The sequence below is a fragment of the Triticum aestivum genome, chromosome 4D (genome assembly GCF_018294505.1).
Source record: "Triticum aestivum cultivar Chinese Spring chromosome 4D, IWGSC CS RefSeq v2.1, whole genome shotgun sequence".
Lineage (NCBI taxonomy): Eukaryota > Viridiplantae > Streptophyta > Magnoliopsida > Poales > Poaceae > Triticum > Triticum aestivum.
In genome coordinates, this window is record NC_057805.1 from 423,273,708 (window position 1) to 423,299,304 (window position 25,597).

Consider the following 25,597-nt stretch of genomic DNA (forward strand, 5'->3'; position numbering starts at 1 on the left):
GGCGTAGCCGCCAAGCTTTCCCTGGCATGGCAACCACACAGGTCTCAGCCAAGGCCGGTAGAGGCAAACACCAACAGATAGCCCTACAGGCGACCCCCATCGCTGTCATGGCAGCCAAGCATGCATCCATGGACAGCCCCTTACAGTACTGCGCCACAACATAATAAGGTTGTACTAACATTAGAAACTATGAAGCCCATTGACGACCAGGGGGTCCTAGGCAGACGGCGCCGTGGCCGCGGTCTCGTGGTCCATTGCAGCGTTGCCCCCATGGTTGATGAGGGCCTACTCCACCTCTCCTGCTAGAGCATCATCAACCTTGAACAGGCCCCGCAAGGCTGCCATGACCGCCTCTGGAAGCTGCTCCTTGAACTGGTCCTCAAATGCCTTCAGCGCCTTGTCCGTGATATCCTCTCCATCTTGCACTATGCCAATGGAGCGACAGAGCAGCCCCTGCGCCTCCTTGGCCATGGCAGTAGCTACGCCTGCGCCACGAGCCATGATCCGGGCACTATTGCGTCTCAGTGAGAACCCACCCTTGTTAGTGATGTGCATGCCAGCCAGGGTCTTGCGCCTGCGCGTCAGGGGCTTGATCAGGGAGGAGACCGGCGAGGGAAGTAGAGCCTGCTGTCGTGGCAGGAACAGGGGCCCCAGGCCATTCGGGATTGGGCCCCCCTCCATAGTAGCCCTGGGTGCCGGAGAGGGCGTGCGTCGAGGCGTCGTGCTGGAGGGTAGGGGCGGTGTTGGCTCTGTCTCGAAGCCGGGAGGACGCGAGCCAGTGGATGATGGAGTGGCCAGGCGCGTCGGGGAACATAGCAGGGCCACCTGCGGACTCGCAACAACGATCCTGGAGGTCAGCGTAGCGTTCTCCGCATCCCTGCGCTTGGAATAGGGCGAGGGCATGATTACATTATACTACCTTTGTGTACTCCGTAGCAGCAGCATCAGAAACAAGAAAGCGCAGTTCTAATCTGAGCTCGAGATCAAATGCTCTTGATATAAACAGTAAAAATTAAAAAAAATCAAGTCCTTTTTGTGGCAAACATTAAGAAATGTTTTGAGTGCTTGCAAAGTTTCATCATCATATCATATTTGTGAAAGTCGTGGCAAAAAAGATAAAATCAACGCTCCAAAATGGGTTCGAAAGTAGCATCTTTGGAGAATCTATTTTTTTACACAACTTCCACGAATGTGATTCCATGATGAAACTTTGCAAGCACTCAAAACTTTTTTTAATGTTTGCTACACAAAAATTAAAAAAAAAATTATTTTCATATTTTTTTCGATTTTACTATTCATCCGGGCTCATTTGAGCACGAGCTAAGAAACTCCATGTCCAAACTTAAACACTTAGCACCATACTTTATCCTTCCCATTTTATAAGGCCCGCCTGAGTTTTAGGTCATCGATTTAGTCCCCGTTCGGATCCTCTCCACGATCCAGCTTCTGGAAATAGGCACGAGAATCCGGCTGAACGATCCAGCTTCAAGAAGCCCGCTCCTGGAGAAAGAGCAGCCCGTAGTGCAAGTTTCTGGAGCAGCGGAAGCGCAGCTTCAAGAAAAGGAGAAGGGGAAGTTGCTCGAAATTACACAGGAATTCCCTTCCGAAGTGAATCCTCGAACCGTTTTTCTTTTATCGAACAGTTTTCCTCACGCTAGGAGCATCGAACTGGGCCCAAAGCTCCCTTCGTGGGCTACCAGTCCATGCTGAGGCAGAGTTGGGAAAATCTGGAGCTGCCGAACACATCCTGGAGGCGGCAGCTAGCTTCTCGGGAAGCTGGCTATTCGCTGAAGCTAGCGACGATTTGAACGGGGCCTTAGTCAACGGAATACAAGTTATATGTAGGAAAATAAATATATCATTAGAAACTTCTTTCAAATATGAATTTAATGGTATACTTTTTTGGCATACAACTCATATTTCATTGGCCAAGTTATAACAATCTAAAATTACATGTAGACCGAGTAGACTGGAAGAGCAGGATGTGTTTCGTAAAGAAGCATGTTTGTTTTTTTGGCTTCTCTTTCCCAACCCTATTTACGTTTGTGCTAGACATCAACAACCCAATGCATCAATTTACTAATATAAATATATATACACAACAGGATCCCCCCAAACTGGGGTAGTTTCATCCTAGAACTAAGCATTGAAATAACAAAATAATATGAAAACCACATGATCAAATTCCCACTCTAGCTCCATTATTAGCTAAAACCCTCTAAAGGACGACAACAACAACACCCTTAAAAACAACAACGACGATGATGACAACGGTTACAAGAAATGATTGGTGCGGATATGGTCGTTGCTGGCTTGTTCGACCATTGGTTTGAGCGCTTCGTTTTTTTTCCTTTTACTCCAGCTAGGCATAGCTTCGGTCTTGTATAACTTTGTCATTTGCCATTGTGATTCTTTGTGTATGTGTGTGCGCGCGCGTCGGTGTTTTATGTGCGCATCCTAGTTATGTAGAGGCGGGGTGTATGCTTCCTGTGTTTGTATACCCTTGATACTTCATTTTGAGTTAATAAAAAAAACATGGAACGAACTCATCAAGTTTGGAATCAATCCAGCCGCGTTTGAGCCTCCAATGAACAAGTTTTGTGAAGATAAACATAGGAGCCACTAACATGGTCAAAAGTTCTCTTTCTATTTTCTCACTTCTCATTCAGGTTTGTGAATTGTGAGCTCATAACAACCACTAAATCTCCTGGATTGAGAACAAGACAAGCTTTTCTTCCACCCTCTCCTCTCTCTTTATCTTAGTGAGACATCTCAGTAATTGATTTAATTGAGATCAACAATTTACAAGTGTTCCATCTAAAAATAATAATCTACAAGTGTTCAACATACATGCTTCAGTTTGGCCTCTTAACACATTTGGCCCATGCATATGGGAGAAAAATTGGATGGCCCTGAACCGCACTGGCTCTCACATGCACGCTCATATGGGTCGCTCGCTATCGCTCACTCGCTGGCTATGTTCTGTCGGCTTGTGTTGGAAAGAAAAACTGTACGAGCACAGAAAAAACCGATTCATTTTTTCATAGATTTGAAAAGGTTAATGAATCTTTATTTTGTGAATTTGAAAGTTGTTTGTGAATTTTTAAAAAATATTCATGGATTTAAAAAAAGTTCATTAATTTGAGAAAGTTCACAGCATTTTTAAAAGGTTCATGAATTTCAAGAAAAGTTTACAAATAAAAAAATATTCAGAACAAGACAAGCTTTTCTTCCACCCTCTCCTCTCTCTTTATCTTAGTGAGACATCTCAGTAATTGATTTAATTGAGATCAACAATTTACAAGTGTTCCATCTAAAAATAATAATCTACAAGTGTTCAACATACATGCTTCAGTTTGGCCTCTTAACACATTTGGCCCATGCATATGGGAGAAAAATTGGATGGCCCTGAACCGCACTGGCTCTCACATGCACGCTCATATGGGTCGCTCGCTATCGCTCACTCGCTGGCTATGTTCTGTCGGCTTGTGTTGGAAAGAAAAACTGTACGAGCACAGAAAAAACCGATTCATTTTTTCATAGATTTGAAAAGGTTAATGAATCTTTATTTTGTGAATTTGAAAGTTGTTTGTGAATTTTTAAAAAATATTCATGGATTTAAAAAAAGTTCATTAATTTGAGAAAGTTCACAGCATTTTTAAAAGGTTCATGAATTTCAAGAAAAGTTTACAAATAAAAAATATTCAGAACAAGACAAGCTTTTCTTCCACCCTCTCCTCTCTCTTTATCTTAGTGAGACATCTCAGTAATTGATTTAATTGAGATCAACAATTTACAAGTGTTCCATCTAAAAATAATAATCTACAAGTGTTCAACATACATGCTTCAGTTTGGCCTCTTAACACATTTGGCCCATGCATATGGGAGAAAAATTGGATGGCCCTGAACCGCACTGGCTCTCACATGCACGCTCATATGGGTCGCTCGCTATCGCTCACTCGCTGGCTATGTTCTGTCGGCTTGTGTTGGAAAGAAAAACTGTACGAGCACAGAAAAAACCGATTCATTTTTTCATAGATTTGAAAAGGTCAATGAATCTTTATTTTGTGAATTTGAAAGTTGTTTGTGAATTTTTAAAAAATATTCATGGATTTAAAAAAAGTTCATTAATTTGAGAAAGTTCACAGCATTTTTAAAAGGTTCATGAATTTCAAGAAAAGTTTACAAATAAAAAAATATTCAGTAATCTAAAGATTGTTCGTAAAATTCTAAAAATGTTTAAAAATCTGAAAATTGTCCACTAAATGCAAAAAAAATGTTTATGCTTTTTAAATCACTAATTTGAAAATTATTCACAAATTTTAAATACTTTCATGAGTTTGAAAAAAATTATGAATTGAAAATAAAAAAGGAAATACGTACAAAAAAGTTCAAATATAAAAAAATTAAAATGAAGAACGAAACAGGAAACAAATAACAAAAACCGATACAAAAAGCAGCAAAATACCCAAAAAAATGAACCGAAAGAAGGCAAATCCTATTTGGCGCTGCAGGCGCCCGTTTATGTGTATTTTGCAAACGGGCACCTGCAGCCAACCAAGCTGGGCAGGCCCATCTCACCCAGTTCTCTTTCTGTCTTTCTGTATTATAGACAGAAAGAAAGAGCGTCCCCGCAGGGGATCGAACTAGGCACCTCTACTTCGAGCTGCCCGACAGAAACCATCACGCCACAAAGCCCAACGTGGTTACTCGCATCCCCTTATATCTTTTCTTCGTTTAACTTTACTTATTTCCTTTTTTCTTTTTCCGTTTATGTTTTTCCTTTTTTTTCTTTTCTTCTTCCTGGCTCAATGATTTTTTTTATAATTCGTGAACTTTTTCTTCATATCGATGAACTTTTTTTTCAAATTCGCTGAACTTTTTTCAGATTCGATGAACTTTTTCATATTTAATGAACTATTTTTTCAAATTCGGTGAACTTTTTCATATTCGATGAACTTTTTTTCAAATTCAAACTTTTTTCAGATTTGCTGAACTTTTTCATATTTAATGAACTATTTTTTCAAATTCGGTGAACTTTTTTTCAAATTCACTGAACTTTTTTTCAAATTTGATGAACTTGTTCAGATTTAATGATTTTTTTTAAATTTGATGAACTTTTTTTCAAATTTAACAAACTTTTTCTAAATTTGATGAACTTTTTTTCAAGTTGATGAACTTTTTCAATTTTGTATATTTTTTGATAATCTATGAACATTTTTTTTCAATTTGAATGCTTTTTTTTCAAAATTGATGAACTTTTCTTCAAAAATGATACCTTTTCCTAATCCATGAACCTTTTCTTGGATTTCCCGCGCGAGTTCGCTGGCCGATGCGTTTTAGTGGGCCGGCCCAACATGCAGGGCGCGTGGGCGCCGGATCTCCTAGCCGGCGCTTAAGGCGCCGACTAGGAGCTCCCCCGAAAGAATCTAGAAGCTTTCAAAAGCCGGAACTAGTAGAAGCTTTACATGGGCCGGTCCATAGGAAAAGACGAGTGGGCCATTCATACGAAAAACAAAGTTTTTTTTTTTGCAGACTGAAGAACAACATATTCTTAACAAAGTATTCGGCATTTCTCAAAAGAAAAAGTATTCGGCGAGCTTAAGCGCCGAATAGGATATAGAGTACCCATGAAAAGTATTTGCGCTGTGTACATGCTACATGCTCCAACCATCATGTAGCATGCGTGTGCCACATTTTCTCAACAAAAAGAGGCGTGGGAGATTGATCCGAGTTTAACTTGCTAGCATGGCTTTGGAATCGCAACTTGCAGTCGAAACCTTTGCCCGGCGTTTTCACCCTTTTTCCTTGGCTGAAGCGACGAGGATGCACCTGCGCGATCCATCGGCAGAGTGAGGTCGGGTCGGTAGGTTTGAACGCGCATACATAGTTCGAAACAGGTTCCGAATGTCACCACGATGTTCGCGCTAGACACATCTTCTTTTTCTGTAGATAAAAAAGAAACAAGAGCGCACAGTGACAACATTGTCCTCGTCGTGCAGTGTTCTATGCGCAGACCATACATGTAGTGCAGTGCTATTCTCGAGCCTTCGTTAGAAAAAAAGTACTCGTCCTCGGCCACCAACGACGACGGAGTCCGCATGGTTTTCGAGAAAAGACCGGCTGCTTACACCATCTATAGTCAGACCTCTCAAACGCACCTTATATGTCCGGCCGGGCCGCCGACTGGTCATATTTTTTCGACTCAGACGGGCGCCTCAAACGAGCCTCAAACGTCCGGGCTGACCGGCACCCCTCATATCCAGCCCAAATATGCGGCGGATATAGGGGCGCCCGGGCACGCCCGCCACGTCGGACTGACGAAGGGTCATAGCCAGAAAACGCCATCAAACCCGGCGGTCCGAAACTCGTCTCCTACGTCGGACCAGTGGCGCTAAGTGGCGTAGCTCCAGTGGGTCGCGTAGTGCATTGTCCGGCTATTTAAGTCGACTAGCGGCACCCAAACCCTACCATCCATCCACATTTTTCTCCTCTGTCCGCCACCGCCACCGCCACTTTCCACTTCACCCATCCACCTAGTAGCCATGCCCCACACCGTTGGGTGAGGAGCGAGCCCTTTCTGACGCCGGAGTGCCGGCTCGAGCTCCTTGAGCAGATTCGGGCTAGGCGCGAAGCCCGGATCGACGTGGGGCTACCTCCGGATGTAGTGGATCCGGAGGACGACGACGACGACAAGGAGGAGGAGGACTTTGAGGAGGAGGGGGATGAGCCGGAGGAGGAGGGTGTGGGGGACGCTTGCGACGGGGATCTGCATGCGGAGTAGCAGACCATCCTCAATTCCCTCCGGTCGGAGTCGGCTGCGGAGGCAAGACGCCGTCGTTGGCAGGAGATGGAGGCACAAGAGGTTGCGAAGGAGGCGGAGATGTTCGCCTACATGGATGAGGTCGAGCAGGGGGAGGATGAGCCGGAGCTCTCCTATCCGCCCGTCCAGCCGGCGCCCGGCACCGTCGTAGCTAGGGTAGTACGTAGGTGCTTTTTATGGATTTAGGGGATGAAATATGAGAAAGGCGGATGCAAAATGACTAATTCAAGGTGTGCCTGGTCAGTGTCCGCGTACGCGCCCGGACGCGTGCATGGGCGTTTGAGGGGCCGGATTTGCAAAAGTCGGCTCTGGATGCTGTTACTAGACTATAGCAGATAGATAAAGATAGATCGATCTAGTACGTTAGATGTAGATTTTCAACAACGATAAAACGAATTGACCACCGGCCGGAGCAATGCTAGAGCATCTACATCCAGAATTGGCAAATCCGGCTTTCTATATGACTGCAGACACGTCTGGACGTGATTATTGACGCAGCCAAACGGCCCCTCATATGTCGTGTCTAGCATCCACATACCTCAAATTTGGAGTCTCGAATTCATGCACTCTTCTTTCTTTGATTAAGCCCTTGAAGTTGAAAGTATGCTCCACCTGCCGGTCCATTTCCTTTTGCATGCTCATGACCATAATCTTGTCCACTTCTTCGTCCGAATCCGACGAATTAGAGAACTCAGCTTCAATCATTTTATCAAGCTCCGTCCGTTCATGCTCTTCGTCCGACGAAGCATCAAAATTCATTGATTTCCCTGCAAATAAATCACAAAAAACCGGGTCGGACATTGTGTCGAACACATAGAGGACAAGAGGCAGCCAGATAGTTGCCAGGTGTACCGCGGTGCCGTCCAGGTTGGTGATGATGTCGCGGCGGCGAGCACGGGAGAGAGGACTGTTGTACCGGTGCCGGCGGTGCTAGGCTCGGAACGGCTGCGGGGCAAGGGTAGCGACGGAGGTGCGAGACGTCCGGCGCAGAGAAGGATGAAGAGAGGAGAGAGCAAATGGATCCGGTAGGTCGAGGGTGGATTTGGTGCAATATATGATGGGATAGGCACGTCGAGTCCGACGTGGAGGACACGCTTGAGCACGCACGAGCATCCCCATATGTCTCATATTTGGGCTGGATATGAGGGGTGACGGTTAGTCCGGACGTTTGAGGCACCCATCTTGGTTGGGTTTTTTGACTGGTGAGGGCATCTCCAAAGCAGACCCTCAAATCTTCATTATATGTCTGGACCACAGTGTCCGGACCACTTTTATCATCTAACGGGAACCAGTATAAGTCCGCGTAGCAGTCCGGACGTACGGATTCCGTAACCAAGAGACAAACATGTGGGACTTTGCGGGTTCAAACATGCACTTGACCAATCACATGCATGGTCTTTTTCTTCTCTGTCTCCTCCCAACTGCACATGCGTGCAAGCATGGTTCGTCTCTTCACTCTCTCCTCCCAACTGGACACTAAATCACAAATATTTCACCCATGGTCTTCATCTATTTTTTCTCTTCCCGGATACTTTGTGATTAGCATTGGATGGCTCCCTTTCATATCATATCCACAAACCACATCCAAACATAAAACAAACATATATCAAGAACATTTTTTGATCAGCTTTGAAAATGGCATGAGTGACCGGACTATCCATCCGAACGTTTAAGAGGGATATCCATGGTCACAGGGACGCGAGAGGCCAGCGCACCCCACGGATTTTCGTCCGGTCGTCCCGTGGTCAACATCGGGCCGATCGATCGATCGATCGTACGTAATGCTCCAATCTTTCCCGCTCACCCGTCGCGGCGCTTTTGCAAAAAGGCCCCCACGTTTTTAAAAAATAAACCCGCACTCCATAGTGGGCCGGCCCATCCGTTTGCAGGAGTGCGAATTGCAAAAAGGCCCCCACGTTTTTTAAAAATAAACCCGCACTCCATAGTGGGCCGGCCCTTCCGGATTTTCGTCCGGTCGTCCCGTGGTCAACATCGGGCCGATCGATCGATCGATCGTACGTAATGCTCCAATCTTTCCCGCTCACCCGTCGCGGCGCTTTTGCAAAAAGGCCCCCACGTTTTTTAAAAATAAACCCGCACTCCATAGTGGGCCGGCCCTTCCGTTTGCAGGAGTGCGAATTGCAAAAAGGCCCCCACGTTTTTTAAAAATAAACCCGCACTCCATAGTGGGCCGGCCCTTCCGTTTGCAGGAGTGCGAAAAATAAATAAGGGGCACCGGGGATCGAACTCGCGCCACGGTTTTGCTGTTGAGGAGACACAACCAGCTGGGCTAGCTATCCGTTCTGTACATGCAACGCCTCGCTTGTTTTATTTAATAGTACCACCTCGCTGCTTTAAACAAAATTCTACCAATTTATATAGATCAGCAAGTAGACGTCAACAAGCCTCGTCGGAAATTGAATGTAAATTTCAATAAAGATGTGATGTTGTGCTATATGAAAAAGAGGACACATAAGAATCCGATACAGAGGGGATCTTGCGCTAAGAAATGCAAAAGGAAGAAATCTCCCCTAAACAGCCCAATTAGCTGATCATTCGGATGGATTTCTTAGAAAGAAAGACCCATAATGGGAGGGTGCGGCAAGGCCATAGATAGGTTAAAGATTTCTTTATCATATTTTTTTCAGAATTCTTCTTCGTCATAAAGTGCATGCAATGACCAATTAACCGATCATTCGGATGGATTATTTAGAAAGAAAGACCTTATAATGGGAAGGCACGCCAAAACCACAGGTGAAAGATTTCTTCATCAAAAATTGCATGCAAAGACCAATTAACTGATTCTGCCACTAGTGCAGAACCGGGCTTTAGCGCCGGTTCCAACCGGCACTAAAGAGTGGAGACTAAAGGGACCCCCTTTAGTACCGGTTCGGCACGAACCGGCGCTAACGTGCCACCACGTGGCACGAGCCAGGCCCGGGTGCGTGTAGGACATTAGTACCGGTTGGTAACACCAACCGGTACTAAATGTTTGGGTGTGTTTTGGTTTTAATTTTTATTTTTCCTTTAGTTTTGTGTTTTCAATTTAATTTAGTGATTGTTTTACATTATAATGAGTTGTTAAATCATTAGGTGAAAGTACCGCAGATTAGTTTCGACTGGATGCATGTGGATCTAAGTAATATGGATATGGCATATACTTGATCACTTAGCTAGGATCCATCCAGTTGAAACTAATATGCGGTTTCTTTCATAAATGATATAATAACTCATCATCATCATCATCATCATATTAATATAAAAACTCTTGCATCATATCATCACCAACAACAGTATATACTAGCTAGCAAAGATATCATCAAGTTCAACATGGTCATGATATTATAAGCGTTCATAACACCACAAAAGCAAATCACTCTTTGAGATTAAGTTCAGGACGAAGAACACGGACACGCATGAGAAGACAACAAGTACTAAGAGCATGATAACTAGCTAAATCACTCCTGCTGCTCTCTCTCAGGTAAAATAGCATAGAACATGTATAGCTCTCCTGATTCATCATATTGGAGCATGCAGATGAACCTGTCTCCTAATCGTGGGCTGCGCTTCTGATTGCTGCCCCCTAGTAATTCTCTGCGATCGTTAACAATTTTGCTCCAATCTTTCACTATTAAGCATTCATCGCTTTCAGAAATCCTGAATGCACTCATGTGCACTGTAGGATATCTTGGCCGTAAGCTAACAATTGACATGCAACCTTTAGTCTCGATCCACTGAGGCACAACTGTCATCGGGAGTCCCTGTTGAAGAACATCGTATAGTAATTAATATATACTTAGCAATGAAAGTTTAGCTTGAAAAATAATGTATGCAAAAGATGCACTGAGGACTAATAGTAAAAATCTTACCATCTCTCCTAAATACATGTGACCGTAGTTCAATACGATCACTATTGGTCGCACGTTTTGAGTACTTAAATTTTCAAATTCAGGAAAATGATTTCTCTTAACAGCATCAAGATCCTCAAGCCATGAAACATAATGACTTATCTCCTCGCAGTTTAGTTCAGCTTCGGGACAGTAGTAGGTCCTGTCTACCAAGCGCCGGACATGTTTGCTTGAATGGAAATAAGCTGTCAATAGAAATTAGTTGTCAACTATTTTTGAATAAACAATATCAAAGACATAAATATGGTTGAGAAACTCACATAATGGTAGAACTGGAGGCGTCTGCACATTGATCCAGATGTCTCTATTAACTTCAATACCATCTTCCGGACGAATATCAAAGGTGATAACCATATCAGGCTCAAATGCATAAGCCTTGCATAGTGCTTGCCAAGTTTTGCATTCAAAATAGGTGTACGTGTCTGCATTGTATAATTTGACGTTGAAAGTATAACCATGCTCGGTCTTCAGGTAAACTCTCTTTACCTCCATAGTTTCCATAGCACTGAAACCTATCTTATCCAAGACAAAAATTCTTGCATGGCAGGGGATGCGCTAGTAGAATAGTGAAAATTTAAAATTATAAGTTGAAGCAAATGAAGCATATATAAGTCATGCTTAATTACGAAAAAAGACTTGTCGTTGTGACTTACTGTATCCACTTCGAAGGTCTCATCCAGCTTGATGCTGAAGCGCCTATTATCAACAAGGAAATTTCTGTCGCAGAGGCCGCGCTGGTCTTCACAGAATTCGCACGTAATGAAACCTTTTTCGTCGTCAGACGACATTTCCTATGTTCATATAGGTGAAACATTAAACAATTAATAGTTCTATTAATTCAACTAATTCAACTACTTCTATTAGTTCAACTAGTTCTATTAAACTAATTCAACTAAGCATTTAATAAAAATAAACTTGTTCTATTAATTTTCTTACTAAAATATATAAAGTAGCTATATATATAGTAATATTTTAATTAGATCATCAAATCTCATATACCTAAATTTTCTTACTAAAAATAAACTAGTTCTACTAATTCAACTAGTTCAACTAAGCATTTACTAAAAATAACTAGTTATATTAATTCAACTAGTTCAAATAATCTCATATACCTAAATTTTCTTACTAAAAATAAACTTGTTTTATTAATTTTCATACTAAAAATAAACTAGTTATATTAATTCAACTAGTTCAAATCTCATATATATACCTAATTAATATCTAGCTAATTCATCTAAAATTGACATTAATATTTAACATCTTTTCCATATAATTCATCTAACATTAACATTCTAACGTAATTTATCTAACATTAATCTAAACAACAGAAAACAGAAAATAAGTAAAAACAATGTGTGTGTGTGTGTGTGTGTATGTGTGTTTACGAGCGGGGGGCGGCGGAGTACGGGCGGCGGCGCGAGACAGCGATGCAACGGGGACGGCGCGACGACGAGCGGCGGGCCGGGGGCGACGGCGCGATCAAGACGGCGACGTAGTACGGGGCGGCGGCGACGGGCGGCGGAGGCGACGGCGACGACGGGCGGCGGGGGCGACGGCGGTGACGGCGACGACGGGCGGCGGGGGCGACGGCGTTGATGGCGACGACGGGCGGCGGGGGCGACGACGGGCGGCGGGGCCTGCGAGGGCGGCGCGCGATGGGCGACGGCGCGGCGGCGGCGGCGATGTCGCGCGAAGTAGTTGGAGAAGAAGTGGTGGTCGATGAAACTGAATTTTTTGTAAGTGCCATATATATAGGAGGGGCCTTTAGTACCGGTTGGAGCCACCAACCGGTACTAAAGGCCAATTTTCGCCAGGCCAAGGGGCGGGAAACTGCCCCTTTAGTACCGGTTCGTGGCTCCAACCGGTACTAAAGGCCCCCCTTTAGTACCGGTTAGAGCCACGACCCGGTACTAAAGGGGTGCGCTGGCGCAGGAGCGGTGCGGGCAAGTTTAGTCCCACCTTGCTAGCCGAGGGGCGCCCGCACTAGTTTACAAGCCCCGGCGCGACTGCTGTCTCGAACTCCTCTCTATAGCAGGCTTCTGGGCCTAACTTCGGCGCGCTGCCCTGTGAGCCTGCTGGCCCTTCTGGGCCTGTATTTGCAAACCCTAAGTCTGGCAGGCCCACTGGGCAGCGCCCCAACAATTTTTATATAATTTTCTTCTATTTATTTTTGAGTAGTTTTTTTGCTGTATTTAGTTTCTTTGTGAATATAAAAAAAATTATATAGTTTTTTCTTTTCTGCATTATTTATTTTCTGCTATTTATTTTTGAGTAATTTTTTATATAGTTTTTGTCTTTTCTGTTTTATTTATTTTCTGTTTTCTCTTTTGCACATCCTATGTGGGTGAAATGATGATACCATGCCAAGTTTCGACATTTTCAGAGTTCATTTTGTAGTGATTTTCAATTTCACGGTCATTTAGCTCTCTAAACAAATCGGTAAATGACTAAAAAATAGCAAATGATGTCAGAAAGTTTTGAAAATCGATGACGCCGCTTTGAATGGTGTGTACGGAACGCAAAAAAGTCTGGAGTTGTAATAAGTTTAAAAAAATGAAGTGCCCATGTAACAGACGAGTTCTCGTCAGAAACCCTGATACTTCGAAAGAGATTGTCCAGTTTGTACACGAAGTGCGTCCAGTTTTTGCCGTAACCCTCTCTACTCTTTTGCATATGCTATGTGGGTGAAATGATGATACCATGTCAAGTTTCGACATTTTCAGAGTTCATTTTGTAGTGATTTTCAATTTCACAGTCATTTAGCTCTCTAAACAAATCGGTAAATGACTAAAAAATAACAAATAATGTCAGAAAGTTTTGAAAATTGATGACGTCGCTTTGAATGGTGTGTACGGAACGCAAAAAAGTCTGGAGTTGTAATAAGTTTAAAAAAATGAAGTGCCCATGTAACAAATGAGTTCTCGTCAGAAACCCTGATACTTCGAAAGAGATTGTCCAGTTTGTACACGAAGTGCGTCCAGTTTTTGCCGTAACCTTCTCTACTCTTTTGCACATGCTATGTGGGTGAAATGATGATACCATGCCAAGTTTCGACATTTTCAGAGTTCATTTTGTAGTGATTTTCAATTTCACGGTCATTTAGCTCTCTAAACAAATCGGTAAATGACTGCAAAATAGCAAATGATGTCGAAAAGTGTTGAAAATTGATGACGTCGTTTTGAATGGTGCGTACGGAACGCAAAAAAAGTCTGGAGTTGTAATAAGTTTAAAAAAATGAAGTGCCAGTGTAACAGATGAGTTCTCGTCCGAAACCCTGATACTCCGAAAGAGATTGTCCAGTTTGTACACGAAGTGCGTCCAGTTTTTGCCGTAACACAAGAAGTCCGGAGTTGTAATAAGTTATTAAAGATAAAAAAAGGCACAATGCTCGTTAATTAGCTTCAAGCCTTTCGGAATAGTGCAAACTGCACTGCACATAGCTCCGTGCAGTCTACACTATTCCTCAAGGCTTAAAGCTAAGCAACGTGCAGATGAGCATTGCGCCTTTCCTTCATCGTCTCTGCACTCAGGGCTTATAAACCGCTCCTGGTGCCTCTCTCTTCGCGAGGTGGGACTAAAAAACAGCTTACTAAAAAACTATAGTACCGGTTCATGGCATGAACCGATACTAAAGGTGCCCGTGGGGCCCCAACCTGACCACAGCCTGACGCAGCCTCATTAGTACCGGTTCGTGACACGAACCGGTACTAAAGGTTGCTCACGAACCGGTACTAATGATCTCCGCCCGCCTAGCCGTTGGAACCGGCACTAATGGACACATTAGTGCCGGCTCAAAATCAAACCGGCACTAATGTGCTTCACATTTGACCATTTTTCTACTAGTGTACGCATGTATTGGCTACAACACGCATGCAGCGTGCATATGCCATATGCTTCTACGTATCCTAGGGATAGGATAGTGGTATGTGTCTTATCACATGTATGTTTTATTACATACTCTAAAATAACTATAGATTTCTTTAATTCAAAACTATATGATTTCAACAAAGTGATAAGGATTATTTCAATAAAGTGATACTAATTATTCGAGTGACTATTCTAAAACAACACCCAAATGAATTCTAGAAAAACAAATAATAAAAACGACCAGCGAAGATTTACTGCTCTTTTAAATGATGGTGAAGAAGGGAGGTAGTATTAATTGTTAGTTATTTTGTACCGTTGCAAGCACGGGCACTTTTGTTAGTGACTACGAAGATTGATCCGAATGAAAAAGAAATGCCAGCAGCAGAAGGGACGCGCGACACCTGGAAACGATGGACGCCGACACGCCGACTCCGGTGGTAACGTGTACTGTGCTATGTTGGGTGCAGCCTAGCCTTGACTCGTGACTCTGACTCGGTCGGCAGGTCAAAGCTATAGTTCCACGTACGATGTACGCTTTGCTTGCGTAGACAGAAGAGCCGAAGAATCCATCGCTTCTGTTTCAGATCAGAGTACTTCGAATAGCAAAAAACATCGACATTAAAGACTAAGATTACAGAAACTACATTTTTACAGTTTTTTGTCAAAAATCACTAACTCTAAGTCTATTTTTTGTAAAAAATACTAGTAGTCGGCTTAGGCCGTTTTGAGCACGATTACGACAGATGGGTCCCGCTAGACAGGGTGACGTGGCACAACATAACAGTTCGCAAATAGACAAAATAACAGGGACTAATTTGAAAAGGAGCCTAAAAGGATAATGTCCTCTTTTCAAATAATAAAAGAAAGAGGACAAGGACACGACACACGAGCAGGGAGCTCCATAGCCGCATACGGGTGTTAAGAACCTGGTATCTCTCTCACGATCTATGGGATACAAGCTTGGATTACAAGTAGCAATGGAGGTACAAGATTTGAGGAATCAAGAAGAACAGGAGGAAGAGGACCAGAGGTAGGAGACGGGAGCCGTCGTGCCGTTTCGCCTGATCCTACGCGGATACCTTCGCCTGATGCTTTGGCCCTCCTACTTGTAGTTGTTGCCGTAGGGAGCCGGCTGGGCCTAGCCCATCACTCTCAGCCCATGACTGGAAAGGGGGCTGACATCCCCTCCCCCTTGAAAGCCGGCTTGCCCTCAAGCCGGTAGCGAGTATCTGGGGGACGGGAGCACATGCTCGGTCGTGCACCGCGCGTTGCTTCTTCGCTGACTTGAGGACCCGGCACGATCTAGTCACCGACATCCCTCCCTGGATGAGACTCGGCTTGACCTCAAGCCAACGCCGCCGAGGATCTCCTGGATCCCATGGCGCTCGATGTTCCCAGGCTTGGTTGGAGCCGTTGCGGTAGCTGAAGTCGAGGTAGACTGCAACGATGGAGAGGTAGTTGTTGTGGCCGATGAAAATCCCGTCGAAGAAGGCGTCGTAGTCGTTGTCGGCACCGTCGCGGTTGAAGTCGAGGTAGCACTTGCAGTCGATGGAGCTTTGTGTGAAGACGATGACGACAATGATGACGCTCCTCCCTCCTTCATAGGACGCTTGTCGAGTCAATTCCAGTAACATCAAGCATGTCGGTCCGCCAGGATCCCAAGAGGTGCCCATCCGGTAGATGCCCCTTTCGATCTGCAACACCACTATAGCAGAAATGAACAGAAGCAGGCGACACCTGTTGTTGTAGTCATCGGGTTGCAGCTTGGAGGTGTCCAACAGAGGATGCAGTAATGTCGCCAGTTCATACGGTATAGCTTCAGACACAACGGCGGACAAATAGCCAGACTGAAGCACGTAATAGAAGCAGGAACTCCCAGAAGAAAATCAGTAGCAATTGAACTGGTATGCAGTTGCGGCTCATGCAGGCACAGGGCTGCTGGATCAGGTGGATGCTTGCAACAGAGAAATAACCCCCACACCTGATTAGTTTTGTTCGCAAACATGTCAACAACAGGAGCACTGACTTCATTCAGGTTCAGATTTGCTTGAGAACAACCAACCTCAAAGTAACATGGTGGTTTACACAGTGAATACCTGATGGTTTCAGCAGTTTTGACCCGGTTTCTCTATGAACTCTGTGACACTTGAGGCATCCATTGTCCGGCAGAAGATTACAAGGAAGCATAAAATTGTTTTGTGAATTCTTCTCCATGCAAGGGTCATAATCTTCAGGGGGTTTGGTAGGTGGTCTAGGGACACAGAGCATTCTTGTTGCCTGCATTCCCACCCCCTAGAAGTTGCTTGCACGGTGGGTATTTTTCTCTCCATAATTCCCTCTTCCCTCAAGTAAATAATTGCAGTATGGTGGCAGTCAGACCAAACTGAACATGGTTCCTCAAGATAGTCCGCTTCCGATCGAAACTTAATTTCCCTTCGACTCAAAAATGACCAATTCACTGACATGCTCCTGGTATGCATGGCCCTCTGCGATTTCTCATGCCATGGAATACTAGATACAACAACATGCTCGTCGTAGTTAAACATCCATTGTCCAGAGATGCTAGCTAGAGAAATCAGTGATAATCTGCAGGAAGGCCATGGTTGCAGCTTGACTGGAGGGGCTAGAAAAATATGCAATATTCTGAACTTCCCAAGCAAACCACATTTTTTGTTTGATCTGGTCGACGCCACAGCTCATAATCATTGTTAGCAGGAGATAGTAAAACCAAGCACCATGTCATCATCTTCGGACAAATAGGAAACAACCACTCGATTTTTACAATCCGTGAGAAGCACTGACCGGACTGCGCAATGATACACTTAACATGCCATTGTGAACCACTGCTAGCAGTAAGAAACCCCATGGTTATTCTGAGCAAATAATCCCCTGGATTCCAAGGGAACAAGCATAATGTGGAATATGAATCACACTTCCCGAATGAACACAACTTGCTGGAATTAGCTTTTACTAGCAGTGGCCTTTCCGGTCGCCACTCAAGGTTAACTGGGCTAAAAAAGTCCTCAAGCAAGTAAATAACAGCAACACAGCCTAGTTCATATTGCGCACTTAGCATGAAGTGAACAAAAATATTGTTAGAACATCCTGTGCTTAGAGCGCCCATTTGTTGTATGCTCATAAATGAATGTGCGGCCATAGAACAGGTAACTAGTCCCCGTTCCACAATACCCAGGTTCAGATCACCCACAACTTGCATTATCGGCTGACTCAGGACATGCATATCTCTTGGCACCATGGAGATCAAGCAAGCAAAAGACGGCCATGCAACAGGTCGTACCTTCTATCCCTCTGTGGAATCCTTCAAAAGCGATGGCCACGGCATCGGCCGTAGCACTAGCGTCTCGTGCCTGATGCGCGGAGACACCATCATGCTTAATGAGGACATAGGTGTGTCACTGAGGCAGACATGTGAACACTTTGTTGGCAGGGAGTCGTCCAAGTCACGGTTCACGAGCAGCTGCATAGAAGTGACGACTGAAACCATGCAAGGGGCTTGAGTGAGCAGAAGCACTTCCTCCATGTCCAGGGGCACCCGCGGGATAGAGTCACCGTTAATGGCACGATGAGCAGAGTCGGTGATAGGCGCCGGGGAGGCTGCTGGAAGCAGCGACATCAGCATTGTTGGCGACGCGAGCGGCGGAGTGCCGATGGTGCGGACGAACTCGTCGTCACCATTGGATGGTCCCAAACCCTTGGCGACGTGGACGGTGGTGTCGAGGGCATGCTGGATGTCGACTGTGGGCGTGGGGAAGATGGAAGCAGTGGTGTCATGGACCTTGTCGACGCTGTCGATGGTGTCGACCTGGGTCGAGCACTCCGTCGAACAGGTGACGGGCACCATCGCGATGCACACCGGGGCTGCATCATGGGCGACCCTGGGGATCTCCTGGGCCTTGGTGGTGGAGGAGAGGTCGCCGGGGAGGACGGCGAGCTCGGTGACGACTTCTGGATTTGCCGCCACCAATGTGTACTCGGTCGTGCTTGTGACGAGGACGCGGCCTTTGCTATCGAGGGAAGACTTGGGGGGTGTATCCTGGACGTGAGGCAGCGTGCTGGTGCTGGCCGCCGTAGGGATGTTGACGGAGGGGTCCAAGACAGTGGAGTGTGCCGAGGCAGCAGTATCGCCCGCCATGAACGCATCCGGCGTTGCCGTGCGCGTTGGCGGTGAGGTTGGCGCCGGCAACACGTCAGGCGTAGCATTCCACATCTGCAGTCGACAGCACCGGAAGTAGATGCAGCGGCCGTCCCAGTATGCCAACGCGTGCGCCGCCGCGTGTGCCGAACAAAACCGCACATCCGCCGCCACACATGGCTGTCCATCCTCTGATATTGTTGGGGGATACACCACCAACTGCTCAACACCGAAGGGACCGAAGAGGGAATACATCACCTCAACGGTGATTGGGTAAATTGCTTGCTCCACCACCATGCTGAGAACTTGATCTGAGGACGTTTGGTGGCTAGACATTTTGTCAAACAGGAAGAAAGCGATGACTGGGAGAGACAATTTGGGGCGGAAAGGGATGGAGGACTGGCTCTGAATACCAGATGTTAAGAACCTGGTATCTCTCTCACGATCTATGGGATACAAGCTTGGATTACAAGTAGCAATGGAGGTACAAGATTTGAGGAATCAAGAAGAACAGGAGGAAGAGGACCAGAGGTAGGAGACGGGAGCCGTCGTGCCGTTTCGCCTTATCCTACGCGGATACCTTCGCCTGATGCTTTGGCCCTCCTACTTGTAGTTGTTGCCGTAGGGAGCCGGCTGGGCCTAGCCCATCACTCTCAGCCCATGACCGGAAAGGGGGCTGACAACGGGGAAAGAGACGATGGCCAGGAGCAGCTGCGAGCTCCACCGCCGGCGCTCTCGAGCTCGCATACGTGCGGGCCGACGCCGCTTGGCCACGAGCAGCAGCTCCACCGCGGCTCCCCTGCAGCTCCATCCCTTGCCCTTGCACCTCGCTGCGGCACAGCCCGGGGAACCTCAACGATGAGCTCCGCCACCACTGGGGCGCTCGAGCTCGCCGGCGTGCGGACCGAGGGCGCCGTGCGGCGAGCCGCAGCTCCACCGCGCCTCCCCTGCCCCTTGCTGCCGTGCAGCCCATCGACCCTTGACAGTGAGCTCCGCAGCCGCCGGCGCCGCCTATCTCTCCCATCTCTATCTGATGCTTGCCGCCGTCGTCGTTCTCCTGCAGCACGCCATTGAGCTCATCCATGGCCGCACGATGCTCAAGTCGCCGTCGGAGCTCCGTTGCCCTGCCATCCTAACCGACATCGCCGCCGAATACATGCCGTCTTGCCCGTCCCCGACCACGCCGGATCACCCCTCTTCCCCGCTGCCGAAGCACAGCAGTTGCGACGACCGCACACATGGAGGGAGTGCCCGCCGGCGTTCCACCACCGTACTGGAGGACCCGATTGCTTTTTTTCAGGGGTCCTCTTGCAAAATAAAATTGTAGCGGGATGTAATTGACTTTTTTTGCCACGTCACCTGTCTCGCGGGACCCACTTGTCATAATCATACTCAAAACGGCCTAAGCCGTCGACTAGTGTTTTTTGCAAAAAATTAAACTCAGAATTAGTGGTTTTTGAGACAAAACTGTAGAAGTGTGGTTTCTGCAACCCTAGCCTTCGATGTCGATATTTTTTGCAATTCACTCCAGTACTTCACCCATGTCCAGAAGAATCCGGTTCATCTTGCACTCTGAATTGAATATGAATTTCAGAGCACTGGCACCTGAATCTTTTAGCACATGTTCTTCGATGATACTCCCTCCTTTCCAAAATATAAGACGCGATTGACTATGCATGGTCTTCGATGCATGATTTTGACCACTAATCTATATCAAAGTACATGGATTGAGCATGTATAAATGGCATCGACGTATTTGTTTTGCGAAATAACTTTATTTCATATGCCTCTATACTAATTTTATGAACATATAATACATGAAAATCTTAGTCAAAGTCTTATATTTTATAGGGGGACTAATAATTTAACAAGGACCACAACGGTACTTGAAATTCCCTGTTTGTCTTGTTCAACGGCCTCGTTATCACGGAAGGACCCTCTCCATCCAGTCCATTGCCAGCATATCTTCAAAGCAATTAACCTTTTTTGTCTACTTGCTTTCAACACACCTTCCATCAAGTCGCCGAGACATAATGCCATTTGGAAGATGCCACCCCTTTTACCGGAGGAAGTCACGAGTGTCGTTTGAACTGATCCACGATAGCTGCGGCAGCAGCAGCAGCCCACTCTCTCGCATTCTCCGGCAAACTGTCCGCAAAGACTAGGACCGCTGATGAAATGGTGCGCTCATGCACCGCTCTCCCCAAAGGAGTTTGCCGCCGGCTGCTTGCTTACCAGCGAGCCCTTGAATGTTTTTTTTATAGGACTCAATATTTTTTCAGGCGTCCGATATTAAAAAAATATATCAATGTCAGTTGATTTTTCTAACCGTTGGATTCCTTTTCTTCATTTGTATTTATCCTCCCGACACCCCCCTACCTCACGTACCGCTGGCCAAACCGTCGCCCCCCCCCCTCTCTCACGCACGCCAAGCCTCCCCACGCTGTTCTCTAGCAGTTTAGCGCCGCCCTGATCATCTCTCTAAGCCCCGTCCTCCTCTAGCGTCATCGACCAGCCGTCACACTGCACCCACGGCAAGAACCTCCTTCCCGTCCTCCGCCGTCGATGTCGCGGCCTCACCGTCTCTAGCTCGGACCTACTCATTCTAACTCGTTTGGCGCTTGAAAAAATTTCAGGCACCTAGTAAATAGCATATCTGTTTCTTTACACTATCTTCCTTCGTCCGTTGACAACTACTTTCCCGCTTTGCCTTAAAAACAAGACGAGCGTAACTAGGGTCCGTTCACGAGAACGGGGGAGATGGCGGTTTTTAATGCGTTTAAGGGGGTGGCAGGGTGGCGGTTTTTAGGAACTGCCATGGCAGTTCCTTCCTTTCATGTTTCTTTTATGAAACTGCCATCCATCGGATGGAGATCGTGCGGTTTAGGAAGGGTTTGCTGGCAAAACGTCCGTGGCCGACGTTCCCCACCTAAGATTTCCCTAAAAACAAGACCATTATTATTTTGAGTAAAATAAAACACGAACATTGGCATAACAGAATTGGAGGGGGCAAATCCTCAAAAAAAAAAAAAAAAATTGGAGGGGGCAAAGCAACCTCTGAATTGATCACAGAAGAAGCTTGAGCACAGAGTACCACTTAATTCTCTTCACACCAACACGACACGGCACTGCTTATCTACTTATCTACACAACTAATTAAACATAAATAATCCTCTTAATTCGACGCGGAAAGCAAAGAACGCATGCTCCCGTATCTTCCGTTCCAGAGAGCAAAAGTCGCCGAAAATTAACACCGCTAGCACGTTTACGGAACCACACATCCACGTCGCTGACCGACTGACCGGCTGGCGGATCGATCAGCGCAGCACGGGCCTGGTCGGGTCGTCCCCGTGGTCGTCGGGGCCGAGCGAGAACACGTCGACGGGGGCGCGCGTGCCGTCGATCCCGCCGGCGCCGGCCGTCGGCTGCGGCGTGCCCTCGCACCTGCTGTCGAGGAAGAGCACGACGACGGTGATGTCGTCGTGGAAGCGCCGCCGGCGGCCCTTCTCGATGGCCGCGATGCTCTCGTACTTGATGTCCTTCTTCCTGGCCGCCTCCAGCTGCGCGGCGCGCACGAGCCTCATCGCCACGCCCTTCCTCGGGCTCCGGGACACGATGCCCACGGCGGCCTCGTCGCTGAGCTGCTCCCACAGCCCGTCCGACGCGAAGATGATGAACTGGTCGCCGGGGCGCAGCCTGCGGGACGTGACCGACGGCACGGCGCTCATCACCGGGCGGCGCAGCGGGAACGGGCAGAGCGACTGCATCACCGCCGGGCTGCACAGGTCGGGCCGCTTCAGGTAGGCGTCCCCGATGGAGCGGGACACCTGGATGATCCCCTTGATCCGCCACACGCCGTGGCTGCTCATCACGATGTGCGGGTCGTCCGGGTGCGCCTCCGCCACCTCCCGCCGCACCTCCTCGTCGGCCACGTTGTGGTCCCGCGACAGCCGCTCCGCCACCACCGCCCTCCGCTTCTTCCCGCCCGTGCTGGCGAGGCGGCCCAGCACGGCGCGCGAGTCGCCCAGGTTGGCGACGTGGAGCGTGCCGCCCTCGATGGCGCCCACCAGGCAGCAGGAGCCGACGGACATGAGACGCGGCTGCGACGGCCACGACTTCTCCACCATGCCCATGAACGCCTCCTCCGTGGCGCCGAAGGCCCTCTTGATCACCTGCGCCGAGATGCCTCCGCTCTGGGACGCGAACTCTGCAACCAACGAACCCACGAGTCAACAAACAAGTTGTGCATGACGAACACGCGCGTTGAACGAGTAGGAGGCAAACCTTGGATGAGGGAGAAGAGACGCGCGTTGACGAAGCGGGCGGCGTCGGGGCCGCCGTGGCCGTCGTAGACGCCGACGAGCGTGGCGGCGGGGGAGACGAGCACCTGCGCCTGGTCCTCGAGCGCCTCGTTGGCCTGGGCCACGGCGACGGAGTACTCGCCGGAGGCGTGCGCCTTGAGGCCCACGTCCCACACCAGCCCGTCGTCGCCCACGCTCCCCGACCGCCCGGCCCCGCCGCCGCCCCGGCCGAAGCAGCAGCAGCACCACCGTGAACCCCTCATGCTCCGGCGAGGCTAGCGATCGATCGTGAGTTGGGGGTGGTGTGAATGAGGTGCGGAGGAGGAGGCCAAGGGAGTGTGTTGTGGAGCGCGAGTGTGACAAGCGGCCGGGCGGGTGGCCTGGTGTACTCATAGGCGGGGTAAGCGCGTGGGATGGCAGCGGTGGATGGCGGGGGCACGGCACGGCGACGAGAAACGAGGGGTGCGTGCGTGGAAGACGCGTTCGTTAAGTTTGGCTGTTCAAACTCTTTTTCCAGTCTCATGCGAACCGGATGACAGACATCTCAACGACGCACCGGCGACCGATCGGTGGCCGACCGACCGTCTGAACCCGAACGTGTTAGTTTCCTCGACCCCGCGCAGGAATTCTAGCTCTAGCTCAATTCCCATCCGGAGAAATTGATTGATACGTGCATCATCGCTACGGCTGATGGGAAAGGGACGCATGGTTGCTAAATGCTGCTGCCACGTCCGGCCGTAGGACGGAGGATCGGTCACATATCTCATAGACTTTCGGGGAAAAGTGCACCGATATATCACGGCTTTAGTTTTGTCCTGTCATCGTTTACTCCGAGAGAAGTTGTGTGGAATGGGGTAGTGGAACTCTAGTAGTCTCTGAAATTCCTGAAGATATATCCTTGCTCTGAAATGTGGTATGGTCTGGCAGGCACGGTCGTTCGCGTTCCTCGAGAATGGAAATTGGATTTCAATGCCATCGGATCGGACGTGTGCCAACACTTGTAATCTTGTCTCTGTTCGTCTCTGTTTCCTCACTCGAGCTGCCAAACTCAAAACGGCCACAATTCGCAAAAAAAAAAGAGCTCAAAACGGCCACTTTGTGATGACACGGCGCTCCCTTTGCCGGTATATGCAACCTTCTTTTTTTCTACAGGCCTGCTTCCGTTCACATCCGGTGGGGCCAGGTGGGGCCCAAAATAGGCCCACAGAAGATTATATCCCATAGATATACAAGGTGGCACAATAATAATAATAAAAGAAAAAGAAAAGCGCCCTTAAAGGACACGTGTCTAAAACTGCCTAAAGGAGTTGCCACGTGAAGATAAGCGGCTCTAGGGGATGCCACTTAGCCGAAACCGTCGCACACGTGCCTAACATGCACCACCATCGCCGGCCAGAGGGGAACTCCAACCTCCAACCAGAGCAATAATCAACACCGACAAGCTTGAAGCAATGCAGCCTCTCCCAGAAACAACATAGTGGGCCCTCATGGTGGAGGTTGAAGGGGAGAACGACTGCTTACAGACGAGCCCAGTGACGAAGACCACCCCGCTCACCCGCCGATAGTGCAGAAGAAGATTCTTGAAGCATTGTTAGTAGGAGAATGTCCCAAAACTTACATCAAACGAATAAACCGTGTCATGGGCCGAACCAATCCGCTTAGATCTCCCAAGGACTAAAATGACAACACCAGAAGAAGATTGCGAGGGAGAAAAAAGGACCAAATGTGAAAACCAGAACTTGGAACAGAAAAGCAGGGAAACTTATTTTGGACAAAGAAAAAGACAATGATCTGTCGACCATTCTCCTCGATCTGAAAAACGTTAAGGGGATTTGATAAGAACATGATAGGAATGATTATTCAAGTGCGTGTGTGTGTGTTGGGGGGGGGGGGGTGGAGACCGAGGCAAAGAGAAGACAATGCCAAAGAAGACTATCGCCTACATGAAACCTTTCCTATTATATGTTGTTTACATACAAAAAATGTACCTATAGACTATGGTGTAGACTAGCTAAATTCAAAACACAATTTCCTCACTCGAGTTGTCAAACTCAAAAGGACCACTTTGTGATGACACGACACTCCCTTGCCGACTACCAGGCCACCCCGTTATCCACATTCGCAACCTTCTCTCATTTGATGACCCGCTTTCATTCATATCGGGGGGGGGGGGGGTATGTCCCATCGAATACATCCCACGAATATACATACACACAAAAAAGATTACATCCCACATATATACAAAGGAGTAAAGTAGAAGAAAATAAAGACCACCCTTAAAAGACACGTGTCTGAAGCTGCCTTAGGTAGTTGCCACATGAAGAGAAACGGTTCCAGTGGTGCCAGATATTCAAAACGGCTATACACGTGCCCGACATGCACCTTCGTCGCTGACTAGATGGGAACTCCAGCCCCGTCAGCAAGCGAAAGAGAAAGCCGGGGTTGGGGATCTCCTATGCGGAGATCTGGAGGTTGGAACTAAAGAAGCCAAAAAATCACATAAAAACAATTTCATCAACAATAGATGGCAAGTCCCGACAAGGAC

The 25,597-nt window shown here is 47.4% G+C and overlaps 2 protein-coding genes across 3 annotated transcripts; both read right to left on the minus strand.

The window, feature by feature from the left end:
• Positions 1–15,426: 15,426 nt before the first annotated feature.
• Positions 15,427–19,337, minus strand: LOC123098327 (cell surface sensor MSB2). Its single transcript, XM_044520294.1, has 2 exons — positions 16,695–19,337; positions 15,427–16,579 (listed from the first exon to the last, which is right to left on the minus strand). Exon 1 carries the CDS (start codon positions 19,085–19,087, stop codon positions 17,900–17,902), a length of 1,188 nt encoding a protein of 395 aa, XP_044376229.1. The 5' UTR covers positions 19,088–19,337; the 3' UTR covers positions 15,427–16,579; positions 16,695–17,899.
• Positions 19,338–21,772: 2,435 nt separating this feature from the next.
• LOC123098328 (probable protein phosphatase 2C 29) lies at positions 21,773–23,436 on the minus strand. Of its 2 annotated transcripts, XM_044520296.1 has the most exons (3): positions 23,036–23,436; positions 22,184–22,958; positions 21,773–22,115 (listed from the first exon to the last, which is right to left on the minus strand). In XM_044520296.1, the coding sequence occupies exons 1-3, from the start codon at positions 23,313–23,315 to the stop codon at positions 21,908–21,910; spliced, it is 1,263 nt and encodes a 420-aa protein (XP_044376231.1). In that variant the 5' UTR covers positions 23,316–23,436; the 3' UTR covers positions 21,773–21,907. The 2 variants fall into 2 exon arrangements, with proteins under 2 accessions (XP_044376231.1, XP_044376230.1); XM_044520295.1 differs by having other exon boundaries at positions 21,773–22,958; positions 23,036–23,424.
• Between the last annotated feature and the right edge of the window lie 2,161 nt (positions 23,437–25,597).

Bases quoted from the DNA above. Each gene is read 5' to 3' on its own strand.
- LOC123098328 (XM_044520296.1), bottom strand. From the start codon at position 23,315: ATGAGGGGTTCACGGTGGTGCTGCTGCTGCTTCGGCCGGGGCGGCGGC. The intron at 22,959-23,035 runs GTTTGCCTCCTA...CGTTGGTTGCAG, and splicing joins TCTCTTCTCCCTCATCCAAG to AGTTCGCGTCCCAGAGCGGA. The intron at 22,116-22,183 runs GCCGCAGCCGAC...TGTTCTCGCTCG, and splicing joins GACAGCAGGTGCGAGGGCAC to GCCCCGACGACCACGGGGAC.
- LOC123098327 (XM_044520294.1), bottom strand. From the start codon at position 19,087: ATGTCTAGCCACCAAACGTCCTCAGATCAAGTTCTCAGCATGGTGGTG.